The 13,846-nt window shown below is 41.0% G+C and overlaps 1 protein-coding gene across 1 annotated transcript in view; it reads right to left on the bottom strand.

Moving 5' to 3' along the window:
* LOC141784713 (double C2-like domain-containing protein alpha) overlaps positions 1 to 13,846 on the bottom strand; it is a 35,847-nt gene that overhangs the window by 6,901 nt on the left and 15,100 nt on the right. Inside the window, exons 6-8 of the mRNA XM_074662555.1 lie at positions 11,764 to 11,890; positions 8,116 to 8,175; positions 2,036 to 2,235 (exon numbers count right to left, since the gene is read on the bottom strand). Coding sequence (XP_074518656.1) covers positions 2,036 to 2,235; positions 8,116 to 8,175; positions 11,764 to 11,890 — 387 coding nt within the window. The remainder of the gene's footprint in view (positions 1 to 2,035; positions 2,236 to 8,115; positions 8,176 to 11,763; positions 11,891 to 13,846) is intronic.

Here is a 13,846-nt window from a genome sequence, read left to right as displayed (position 1 = left end):
CTGGAAGCAGCTCCTCAGAATCTGTATTCACTTTGCTCTCCACCCACCACCCACAGCCGTACAGCGTATGTTCCCACACACTCGCAGACACAAAAAAGCATCTGGGTATAAAATCTCCCGCCAAGGAGCAGAAATGTCAGCCCGCATGTGAAATTAAACAACACGTTCAATGTATGAAGAGTGTGTGTGTGTGTGTGTGTGTGTGTGTGTGTGTGTGTGTGTGTGTGTGTGTGTGTGTGTAGGCACAGCTATAGTGTTTGGAGGAAGGGAGAAGACTTGATTCGAAGACACGATGGGTGAAGTGAAGGGAGAATAGTGTGTACTGAAAGCATGAAAAAACTGCAGCCAGAAAAACCCCTCAAGCCAGAAGCATCCATCAGGAGAACAGGGAGTGAGGAAGGACACGATTTTAGAGCTCATTTGTCAAGTTTCTGTTAAGATCCATGACTCAACCTGTCTGCCACTCTTTGCAGAGATATATACACACACACTGACTCCACACTGACACACACACACACTGACACAAGGTATTGCTTTTCTTTCAGCAATGACTAAGAAAACTGAGGGACCTCAGTGACACCAACCATGCTGTGGTACAGCCTGCCGATAGCACTACATCAGTGCTTCTCTCTCTGTACTGAAGGCTGCCAGTGAGCACAGGGCAATCACATCATCCATGCTATATTTCAAAATGTCCACTTAAAGCAATGGAGCCACTCTCTGTCACCATTATTCTACCAAACAACAGCAAACAACCTCAGTTTATGGGGTCTGCTCAGGTTTAAAGGAGATCACCCTCAAGGTCCTGGATTGGTGTTGTGAAATGAATCCATCAGTCTTCCGCACGTTGTATTGATTATTGAAATATATCTGCACAGAAGAAAATTACAGAAGTCGAGGACAGCCTTGGATTTTCTTTGTTTCATGCACATTTATCTTGTGTTAACTTAATAGATAGATAGCTCAATGGATAGATTGTTTTCTCGTGGTAACAATGTATTTTTTTCAATCTGGATTTAAAAGAAAGACTTTTGTTTTCGTGGGATAATTTTCAAGTCTGATAATGGCGCGCTGGTTGATCTTATTGTCCTGATTTCAATCTACAAGAGCTGCCACAGTCTGGTCCAGGTGTGTCCCAAGGAGGTGAAAATAGCAGATCACATAGCTGAATCAGTCAGACAGATAGGAGTCAATCAGCCTTTCATCTTCTAACCTGTTGCTGCTGGCCTACATCATAAATTTGTTTATTTTTTTAAACGTAAATTCTACCCTCTGTGTCAGCTTGTTAGCAGCTGGAGCTGCTAGGTGAGACTATGACAGGCTGTAAGTGACAGGTGGGGAAGCTCCACAGCTGTAGCTGGAGCTGCTTATTGGTGAAAAGAGAGAGAATCTTTAAACACAAGGCTCGTCGTTTTTAAGAAAGGTAAACTCTGGTGATCGATAAAGCCTCCAGATCAGTCAAGTAAAAGTAGAACTGAGAAGATGCTAAGGTGGAGGGTTATACTTCAAGATGGCTGACTGGCTCATTTCACTGTCAATCAAAAAGGGATTCAGCCTCAGACAGATCATCCAATCATCATGCAGAAGCCCAGCGTCCAGGCCAGCTCACTGCCTCATAGACCCCAAGAGACGCTGAGCGTCCGAGTTTCTTTTTCTTTCTTTCTTTTTTTTTAAAAAATAATGTAAAGATATTACAGAGGCGTCAAAAAACCAACACCCCTCTTTAAAAAGTCACATGAACCACACACTGTTAATATTTTCTGGCTGGAAATGTCGATCTGGATTCTTGGCATATTTTCAACCTAGTTTCAGAGTGCCCAGAAATTAAAAAGGTCTGGTAAGTAAAAGTCAGTTATCTATCTTATTGTCTTATTCATTCTAATGTTTTTCATCAGAAACGATTGAGCACTGATGTCTGAAAGTTACCTGAAATGCTCATGAGGTGTCAAAAGGCCTTTGTTTACCTTCTCCACAGCAGCTAATCATTTATTCATGTTAGAAGATTGGACTGTACAAAAAGTGATATCATGCTTACGTTTTAACATAGGGGTCTGAGAAGCCATTGACGTCCATGGCTGCCAGGTGGGCGCAGCGCTTGACACCCACACACAGACCACCACGAGCCCTCTCCTTGGCTTCGCCCTTCAAGTCGTCATCGCTGGCTGGCGGGAGGAACTGCAGGCAGAGCAGCAGACGGCCTCTCTCTTCCAGACTTCTGTGCTGCTCGGTGTCCCACTGAGAAAAAGAGCAGATTAAAGAGATGATAATGGGGAAAAAAACAGGAAATAGGTGAGTTAGTGACAAGATAAGGTGTGAACAGAAGGTCTCACATCTTAAAAATAAAGCAAACAGCGGTTGAGCTGGATCCATGTGATGGAAAAAGCAAAGATATTCACCGTTTCTTTGGAGAGGAAATCAAACAGAGGATTCGTTCAGAAAAAAATAGCTCCAATGAAATCACTCTACCTGCTTAACACCTAAAAGATACTTCTTCTCTCTGTTCACAGTTAGTCTTTGTGAACAAAGAGAGAAAGCAGGCAGCTAAATATCTCTTTCCTTTCTCTCAGGGTTTGTAAAAAGCATCACAGAGCAACAAGCAGCCTGATAATTGGACATGTTGACTGAGACACAGCTCAACATGAATGCTAATTTTGCTCCATGTCCCTTTACTGTGTAAATTAACCACAGCTTATTGGTAACACAATCTCCATATGGTCTGGATAAAGTCATTATATGCCACTGTTGTTTACTGAGACAACCCAAAATCAATAAGGGTCAATGAAAAGCTACTGTGAAAATAAACCTTTTAGATTTAACCTCGATCTTTCTTCAGTAGGGGAGAATGGGGTTGGTTGTCACACTCCTGACTCTGGTGTGAATTGCTCATCATCAAAAACCTCTTTCAACAGTAAGTCCCTCATAAAACCAAAGCTTAAGGTGTTGGCTTTAAATGTGTTTCCTTCTCATTTTCCAACTCAATGTATCAAAAAAATAAATAAATAGTCTTGAATGGCTAACAAGTATTTTTTTTCTTCCTACAAGACCTGAAAATTCACACAAACCATCAGCTACAACTGAGGTGGGCCTCCCGAAAGGCTGTCTGTGTACATGTGGTTTTTGAGACCCTCCTCTGCTGTAACCAGTGATTTGTGTCTATTTTTTAGGTCTTGTAGAAAAAAAAAATCAGTCTTTATATTATTTGCAAATCAGTCAACATATTTGTGGATTTGTGTACACATTTGTAAATATTTCACACAATTGCAAATCTGTTCACACATTTGTCGATCAGTTTGCGCATTTGTGGGTGCAACAATAAAAGCTGCATAGGTACAACTAACTCCATCTCAGGAATGGTTGTAACTTTACTTGCGTTGAAAAGTTGACAAAAAGAGAACTTAATCATCTTGAAACAAAATGAGCAAGAAACATAAACAGGAAACATAAATTTAAGCAAGCCTACTATATGACCTATACTATATAACATTAACATATATAAAACAACCCCCCCCCCAAAAAAAAATAAAAATAAAAAGTAAATAAAAAATAGATAAATAAATAAAATAAATAAATAAATAAATAAATAAATAAATAAAAAAAATGCGACGACCAACCCCAACTAGAATAATTTGATAGCATCAAGGCTAACGACCCTGTTACCACTACTTCGCTGGCTAATAACAATCTATAATTAGCTTTCCCTTTCTCTTTACACTCCTTAAGGATAGCAGTTGTTTTGTTATAAACCCATGGTGTGCAAAAGACTAGAAGAAAAACACAGAGAGGCTGAATCTTTCCAGTTTGACCAGAAAAACACAAAAAGTCCTCTGACATCAAGTTCAGCTGGCTTACTCCAAACAGGACTACTTAGGTTAACTCTAATCCCAAGTCTGTAAATTTACATACCACTATTTGAAGATAGCGCCCTCTGGTGGTAGGATATAATGAGTGTGGCAACTAACCCCGTTCTCCCCTTCAGGCTGTGTTATGCTTTCCGCGAGAACTTGATGCAAGGCAATCAGATACACGAAAGTCGTGTTAAAGAACACTTGAGGCTGTTATGCTTTTTAACTTCCCCCGTGGCGTCAGTTTGTGTCCATTCCCAAACTGCAGGGGGCAGTGTACCACAGATGTATGTCTACCAGAGTACTAAACGAGAGTTAAATTGTTTACCACTTGGTTATCACTGTGATCTCTGTGTGAAGAGTCATACAGATGCCAGGTTTTCTGCGCTTAGACCACTAGGAGATCCTGTTCTTCCGCCATCTTGTTTGTGCGTCTCTGTCTGGCAGATTAGAAATTTTCAAGTGTGCGGCGCAAAAATTTTCCATGTGAAAGGGACCGCTCAAGCATCAAACATAAATCAGCCTTAAAGTGATCCTTCTGGATGGAACAAGTTGGGTCCTATCACAAGGTTTAGGGCAGAAATTACCCCTACAGCAGTGTTTTTGTGCAGCAGATGCCCAGAGCGCTCACACCAAACACCCCCTTCCCTGCTCCTCTGCAGGTTTCCTCTGCAATCAGACGGGGCCATATTTTACTTGACCAAAAACACACATAAACGGACTCCCGCTGAAAAAAATCTGATATCGGTCGGCATTCTCGCTTTATTTAGAGAATTTTCAGCACGTTACTTTCACACAAAAACACCGCTAAATAAGGCTCTAGTTCTCATTGTGTCATAAAACGGCGCTACCTCCGCTGCAGAGCCACAGCTGGCTACGAGGCCCTCGCCGCTTAGTGTATCAGTCCGCGCATGTCGTGCCAGATATAAACAAACGCAGGTAGTCTGCCAGGACGAAGAGACACGATGAGAACTAGAGCCTTATTTAGAGGTGTTTTTGTGTGAAAGTAACGCGCTGAAAATTCTCTAAATAAAGCGTGAATGCAGACTGATATTAGATTTTTTCGGTGGGAGTCCGTTTATTTGTGTTTTTGGTCAAGTAAAATATGGCCCCGTCTGAGTGCAGAGGAAACTGGCAGAGGAGCAGGGAGGGGGTGTTTGGTGTGAGCGCTCTGGGCTTCTGCTGCACAAAAACACTGCTGTAGGGGTCATTTCTGCCCTAAACCTTGTGATAGGACCCATCTTGTTCCATCCCAGAGTATCACTTTAACACAGAAAAAATGGTGGTGACCATTGGTAATCCTTGATCAACAAGAACTGGAGCTACCAGCAACTTAGTAATGCTTACTGTTTTAATTCTGCACCGTCCCTAGAATTTCATTCTAAAACACGTCCTCTGTTCTCCTGGTGAGACAATTCTGTGTTCACACTTTGAGCTGATCTGCCTCAGCTCAGACACCAGCCACAGCTACCACCACAACAGAGAGTCAATCTGACGGCTAAGACCTGTCTCAAATGACCCTCAGAGTCATATCATCACACTCGGTAGCTCCTGGCTGAAGTCGTTTTTTCTTGGACATCATCAAGCTGTTGCCGAATCATCTGACAACAACCAAATCAACAGAGCAGATCCAAAGTGACAGATGAAAGAAAGCGAAGAAGCAGCAAACAGAGGGTGAGGAAGAGGACAGTGTTCCTATGTGTGACTCACCCTTACAGCCAACAGCACCCATACCTTTATGTTATTTAGAGAGAAGCATCATGTTGCCAGTTTTAGGGTTCTGGGTACTTTTTTAAAGTCATATTTGATGTTTGAGCTGTTGTTGTTGTGCTTCATGTCACTGACTGAGTTACATTATGAAAACAGTCTTTCATCTTTAAATCGTTTCATTTTCATTAGGTGTTGTGTTCAGGAGAGAAGTGGACACAGCCAGGGTCATCAACAGCTCAATCACCTCCTTCATCTCACTAATTGTCTGAACAGCTCGCCCCTTTCCTTTTCTAATTCTGACTCCCCGCCCCCTCCACTTGGCTGTTTGTTTTTCCTTTTTTTCTTTTTTGGAAATCATCATTTGTGCCAGCAGCCAGCACACCATCTGCTGTGACTGAGTGGCTGACTTTAAAACTCGCAATTAGTGGGGATAATTTGCAGCAGGTATCTGGTAATGAAACAGCTCAAACCTTCACAGATCGATAGAGAGCAACTCATTACAGAGGGGAAAGAGACACGCGTCAGCCAGGAGATACAAACACACGCAAAGACAGACGGTGGGAAAGCAGCACATTTGTGGGTGGATTTGAAAGACTAAAGGAAAACAAAACACCTCCAACAACCTTGACATGCGTCTGCCATTGCATGTGTGTGAAACCAAGAGGCTGCGGTTTCATTGTTGCTGTCTTTAAAGATTCAAAGTTCTACATTTTCCCTTTGGTTTGGCCATTTTTCTCATTGGTCTAAAGCACAGCTCAAAAGCAAATATATATATATATATATATATATATATATATATATATATATATATATATATATATATATATATATATATATATATATATATATATATATATATATATATAAAACAAGATAAGAAAACATTTCTGACGTCATATTATACAGAATATACTGTATCTGCTTTGATTTCTCATGTTCTAAAAATTCCAAAAAGGTGAAAAAAAAATTAAAAACTGCATCTAAAAAAATAGTCCTACTGTCATTGTATGCTTTAAAATGTCACACTTAGTACAGTACATTCAGTCCTGTGGTAAACACTATTGACCTTTGATGTAAAAGTGGCTGCTCGTTTTTCTCCAGTATAAACCCTGAATTCAACGATTTAATTCAGTGTTACCCAATCCTGGTCCTGGGGGACCCCTGCCCTGCATGTTTTTTTATGTTCCTGACTCCAACACACCTGATTCAAATGATCAGCTCGTCATCAAGCTCTGCTGGAGCCTGATAACGAGCCATTCATTTGAATCAGGTGTGCTGGAGTGGGGTAATACCTAAAATATGCAGGGCAGGGGGTCCCCAGGACCAGAGTTGGGAAACACTGGTTTAATTGATGTGAAAAAAAGTATCTTCTCTATGTTGTAGCACTGAGCCAAAAAAGATGAGGAACTTTTAAATGACAAAAAAAAATCAAACTCAATTATCCACTTTGAACTCAGAATGACCTCAGATTGAACTCAGGTTGACCTGCATGGATTGTATCTGACTGCATCAATCTGCTCATCTCAAGGGAGTCAGAGTATTGGTCTGCATGTGTCAGGGAAATGATAGTAAACTATGAGTTGCCTGAAGAATATAGACAACAAACTTGAACAACCTAAACAACAGATGGCCGTGACATTAAATGCTCAAAAGAAATTAGATAATTTATTTTCAGGGATTTCAGGAATTTTCCTGGGCTAGTAGCCCATGTGTGAACGCAACAACCAAAAAACCTCACACTGAGACTTTAGTGAGGCCAGTGACAGACAGACGGACAGACAGACAGACGGACAGACAGACAGACAGACAGACAGACAGACAGACAGACAGACAGACGGACGGACAGACAGACAGACAGGCATACAGACAGACAGACAGGTTGATAGACGGACAAACAGATTGACACACAGACACACAGACAGGTTGACAGACGGACAAACAGATTGACACACAGACACACAGACAGGTTGACAGACGGACAAACAGATTGACACACAGACACACAGACAGGTTGACAGACAGACAGACAGATAGACACACAGACACACAGACAGATGGACAGACAGGCAAATAAACAGATAGACAGGCAGCAGACAGACAGACAGACAGGCAGATAAACAGACACACAGACAGACAGGTAGACATGCAGGTAGACAGACAGACAGACAGACAGGCACAGACAGACAGACACTCAGACAGGCAGACAGACAGAGACACATAGTCAGGCAGACAGGCAGACAGACAGGCAGGCAGACAGACAGACACAGACACAGAGTCAGGCAGACAGACAGATAGACAGGCAGACAGACGGACAGACAGGCAGACAGACACAGACACTCAGTCAGACAGACAGGCAGATAGACAGGCAGGCAGACACGTGCAGGCCAGAGACAGACAGACAAATGGACAGAAATATGGACAGACAGACAGAAAGACAGGCAGGCAGATAGATGAACACGCACAGACAGGTGAACAGACAGAGACAGACAGACAGGCAGATAGGCAGGCAGATAGGCAGGCAGGCAGGCAGACAGAAGGAAATAGACAGACAGGTTGTGATCACCTCTCTCAGGTAGCAGGAGATCCCTCTGAGGGCTGTGCTCATGGCTGAAGGTGAGGGCAGCTGGAAGCAGAGGACACATGGTTCAGAGGAGAGTTTGACAGACAGAGGAGCAGAGGAGCTGGATGTACTGCTTCATCATCAGTGATGGAGAGTTCAGGCTAGATGTGTTGATTTGTGATTAAATCTACTTGCTGGATAACTAAAAGTGTTGGATCACTCAGTGGGCCCCAGCCTTGAAGAGCCAATTTAATACCAATAAACCCACCATCCTCTGCCTCCTCCTCTACACCAGCCCCCTGCTGCGCCCCTTTTATCTTTTAATCCATTTGTTTCTCATTCCTCCCCTGCTCGCTGTCTATTGATGCCCTCCTCCTCCTCCTCCTCCTCCTCCTCCTCCTCCTCCTCTCCCTTTATTCTCCAAGTTTCTACAGCATCTACCCTTTCCCCATGCTGACATTTAGCCTGGACAGAAAGCCACTTGTGAACAGATACTCCGCTCTCCTGTTTACGTAACAAATGATCTACCAAAAGAAGAATGGTCTCTCCCATGTCAGGAGATGTTATTACTCAAACAAAAATTCAAAATGCATTATTTAGCTTAGAGCATGTGAACGCCACTGTCCTCTGGGTGTTTTCAGTCTTAAGCTTTTTTACATTCCTGCACTACTAATGTGGATAATTGGTGTGAAGGGTCTTGATTGGTTTGGGGGGCTGAAGAAAACTCTAATCTTTCACACTTGAAGAGGATTATTTTTCAACGATCACAAACCTTTCACATAATTTTTTACAAATCAACATCAAGAATACAGAGAGCTGGCTTCATCACAACTTACAACCCACAGATGCTCTAAAAATAGTATTTGCTGATCTATAAAGTATATGACAGAGCAGTTAAACATTTTTTTTTAAATTTATCTTAAAAGGAGCTATGAAGAGTTTCTAAGTGATGTTGAAAAAGTCTCCCTCCTAGATATCTGCCTGATCCTAATCCACGCCTCAAAATGAGATAATCAGCACCAATACAGATTATTCCTAAATGTTACTCCATAGCTTCCTGACTGCATCAAGCAGGACCATATTGATTTAGAGATCTGTGTTTTTTTCTGCTGAAAATGATTTCTGTGATTAATTTTGTAGTGATGGTGGACACTGGAGCCTAACTGTCAGACAGAAAAAGGACAGAAAAGCAGAAGAAGGACAAACAGGAGAGAGATAGAGCACAAGCTAAAGGCTAAATCATAAGCTAAAGGCTAAAGCATGAGCTAAAGGTTAAAACTGGATTGGCCTGCTGGGATTTTTCTTTATGCAGTACCATCACATAAGTCTTTTAGCATTTTTGGAAAAGGTCATTTAATTGTCTTGAATCAAAATCTATAAGAGAGATTGATTCTGTTATCAAACTCATCAGTTTAATGTCTGTTTTTAACCACAGACAGTGTTCAAACTGTATCCAGCAAAGACTTAAAGGTGGGTTCTGCAGGATTTTCCTTAAAAAAATAAAATTTCAACTTTAACAGGAATAACCCTGCTCAATCGTCTCCACTAGGCCTCTGCTTGTGTGTCAGTGTCTGTGTCTGCCTCAACCCCCTCCTCTGCCTGGATGTTAATGTTTTGGCTGTGTCTGGATGTTTCTGGTCAGAGAGCAAGCGTGGTTACTTCAGCCAATGACAGAGTGCCCAGTGCACAAGTGACTTTACATGTTGCTTAGCGAGTGAAAGAAGCTAATGAGAGCAGCTATGATAGTGGATGTAACATGGGGGAAGAAAAACAACCAGAGTGAAACGAAACTCCAAACAGACAAAGCTTTTTCCTAAATGAGGGTGAAGCTTGGCTCGACATTCACTCATTTTCAGGAACTTGGAGAGCAGCACGGCAAGGAGAGCAACGAGAGTTAGCTCCCTGCTAACCAGGTATGTGTTAAATACCCGTGATTAGCTTGTGCTTACATGCCAAGTCAGGTGCACTGCTCTCAAGTCTCTCCACGTATAAACCTGATGCTAAAGGTGGTTGTTGGGCTAGTGCAGGGGTCTGCAACCTGCGACTCTGGAGCCTCATGTGGCTCTTTGACTCCTTTGCAGTGGCTCCTTGTAGCTTAACAAAATATTATTGAAATAAAGAATTTTTATTTTTTCTTTCAGAGGGTATTGATGATTAGTTTTTGTTGAACTTCATATAATAAAAACTAACTATCCATCACACCTTACAATAAAGCCTGCTACAGCTCCACTTCACCTCTTATAAAACTAACATCCCACAAACTTTCCATGCACCCGTGGCTAACCCTTAAGTTTTACAGCCCTGGTTAGATAACTGAGTCTACAGAAAGACATATCTGGGTGAAAATACCGATTTTAATTCTGTGTGGATGGTTTCATTTGACTGCCAATGTGCTAGCGAACTATTCATGCTTCATATGTATAGAGACATAGGCAAAAAACAAAAAATGGTAAGTTGAGCTATACTATCTACATATGTTCTCAAATTCAAGACTTTTTAAAAAAAATTCAAAAGTTTTGCAAATTCATAAAATTTTAATTTTTTTGCAAGTTTTTGATATGTGAGAACTTTTCAAATTTTGTAACTTTTTTAAATTTTATTTTACTTTTAAATTTTTTTGGACATTTTTTTTTTTAAAATATGTATTTATTTATCTAATTTTAAATATTATTTTTTTGTTAAATATATCAATTTTTAAGTAATACATTTTCATTTCGCACATACAATTGCATAAATTCCAAAAACTTCCTGTTAAGATAACTATTTACTAGACTTTAACGATGTATAGAATTTCAAACATTTTTTTTGTCTTTATCATTAAGAAAAAGTAGATTTTGTGGCTCTGGAGTGACTTAAATCCAGGTGAGTTGGGGCTAAATGGCTCCTTTGACAGTAAAGGTTGCAGACCCCTGGGCTACTGAGTGTGTCCACATAGTCACGGTTGGAGGCTGTGGGTGTGCGCTGCTGCTGGCACTGAGCCAAGGAGTAGGAGCCCAGTTGAAATGTTGAGTTTACTAACAAGTAACCAAAACTACTGCAGACCCTACCTTTAAGAATAGAAAATCCTTATTTCTTAATCGGTAGGAAAGCATGAAGGCAATAAACCAACTTTTACTGTTCTTTGGTATTTATTGTATGCATTTTTTTCTTAAACCATGATTTTGTTAAAATATGAAAGGCCTGCTTTGCACTACTTTGATTTTATAACATGTAATCAATCTAAAATCAATTCGCTCCTTTCTCTAATCACACTAAGATATCAGTGATCAGATGTCAGGAGCGATGGCTTTGAGCTGGGATAATAATTTCATCCAGCAGAAAAGTGTTTGTTGTGCTGATATATTCCTGTGTTATTTCCAGTGACCCAGGTGTGTAGTCATAATTGCAGTTCATTGCTGTGTCCACTAAACATCATCACTTAGAACCAGCCTGTTGGCTTTTAAGATGCTTCCTGCACTTTCTTTCCCACCCTCCACACGTCTTTCTCTCTTAATACTTTCAAGTCTGAAATAGACGAGGATATGACTCACACAGGAAGCCTCAATATATCGAATATTACTGCACCCTCCAGCCATCCCTCAGAAACTCTCAAAATCTATTCTTCCTCCTTTTCACTCTGTATTTTCTCCTCTTTCATTCTTATCTTCTCACAGGAGGAGGGTGCTCCAGACAGATGTTATAGTGTTTGGTCTGGTCAGGTTTCAAGCGGCGCAGGGCCACCCGCGACTCCCCGATGAACTCATTATGTGTCAGTTTGTCTTCGTCGCACACAGACACCCTGAGAGTGAAAGAAGGAGAAAGACAGAGAAGGGGTGAAGGAGGGGGAGGACAAAATGAGAGTCAGACACATGGGAAATCAAAAGAGCAGCAACAGGGTTTAAGGATTTGACAGAAAGTTATGTGAGTTGGAGAAACATCAAATAGTACAACTTTTTTAATCATCTCTGCATTATCAGTAATATCTCTGTATCACTGATGAAACCTGAGCTGAAAAGAAATCACACAGTAATAGAGGGATGAAGTGACGTGAGTGGGAGGCAGAGATAGAAACCCCCAAGAATTTATTCAAATGTGAGTGTGTGTGAGGAGGCATGCAAATGTGCTGCATAAATGAGCTATAGGCAGAGAGAGAACATCAGGACGCCGCAAATGAACGATCTGGTTTCTACTGTTTCATGTAAATGTGAGTGAATGACATCCTGAGACAAAAAGTAATCCGTCGAAGGGGAGAGACACATCCATGAAGAACCTGACAGTGCTCAGCTTTCTCCAGCTTCACTTGATTTTAACTGAATTCATCAAACAGCACGAAGCAAAAGTCATGGCTTCCTGCTACTTTCAGGTGTAGAGCAGTAGTCTGGGGAGACCAGATATGTGTCAGCGTTGGTAGATATCATTTCTATTGAGTAGCAGATATGAAAAAAAGAAAGAATGCTGGAGCATAATAGAGAAAAAAGAGATGGAAAAGACAGCATAGGAAAAGTGAGCACAGGAGATTAAGGAGAGGAGACAGGTGAGGATGGTGAAAAGGATGCATGAGTAAAGATCACCTGTAAACAAAAGGACCTGAGGACGGGGCAGTGAGTGGAAATCATAGACTGTTTAACAACACGACAACAGTTTCAGGATGAAACACCAAAGTATTGTTGTGTTTCAGGCTTCAGGTTTAATCTTTTAACACTATGTAAAAATATTCAAAGTAAGAACTTCTCATTTAAAGTTTCATGGGAAATAATTTTTTCATGAATTCATTCACTGTCAGAAAGCCTGATGCACGATGTAGCAGAGTTAACTTCCTGTAGCAGAGCTCCTGCTGTCTGTTATTGCACTTAACATAATGTGAGATTCATGTATCTATTTATATGAATGGCTGGAGGGCCCCCTCTGTGAGATGGCAGCTGTAAAGCTATGCTCCTATATGAGACACATGCCTGAGGTGGAGTGCAGCGCTGCGTTCACTCCTCATAGACTCAGAGAGCACGGTGATTTATGTGGCTGTCGTTGATGAGTGGGTTACTGTCATCTATCTGCTTTTATATAACACTTTGCATTCTTTAGTAAGCTGACTATTTTCAGTGCTGATCAGTAATCACTTGCTGTCCTCCGTAGTGTGTGGCATGAGTTCCTGTGAGGAGCCAGCTGTATGACTAACACATCCCTGTTCTGTTGTTGTTCTGTCGTCCTGTTCCTGTACAGAGATCAAATGGCAGCATAAACAAACAGATGAACCTCCTGCTCATCATTCCACACACAATGCAGACTCAAGGGATTCATTCCACCAGCCAGCAGCAGATATGGGCAAATAAGAGGTTCAATTTGAAACGCAGCTATTTTCTCTACTGACAATGAGAACATTTGAGCACCTCAGCATGAATAACTAGCCATCAGTCTGCTGCCACTGATTCGTTTGTTATGCTAATGAGCTGTAAATTATGAGGCCTGAACTCTGACAGTCAGGTTTGGTATTGAAAAAGAAACTTGGCATTGTAGAAAGAGTTGAATTGACCTGAAACAAGTACTTGAGGTTGAAAAAAAAAAACATACATAAAAAAACACAATAATATAAAGGATTTTTCTTATGTTATGGTGTGTTTTTCAATACCAATATTCAGATATGTTTTAAAACTCTTTTTTTCTCTTTTTTAAACTCTGTGACTTCAAACCTATGACAGAATTGCACCAGTGCACTGCAAAAAGTGAAATCTTATCAAGTGTTTTTGTCTTATTTTCAGTA

Source organism: Halichoeres trimaculatus, unplaced genomic scaffold (genome assembly GCF_033239565.1).
Source record: "Halichoeres trimaculatus isolate MK-OKI-2021-1 unplaced genomic scaffold, fHalTri1.1 fHalTri1_scaffold_23, whole genome shotgun sequence".
In the NCBI taxonomy this organism is placed as follows: Eukaryota; Metazoa; Chordata; class Actinopteri; order Labriformes; family Labridae; genus Halichoeres; species Halichoeres trimaculatus.
This window is presented reverse-complemented; position numbering and strand designations above follow the sequence as displayed.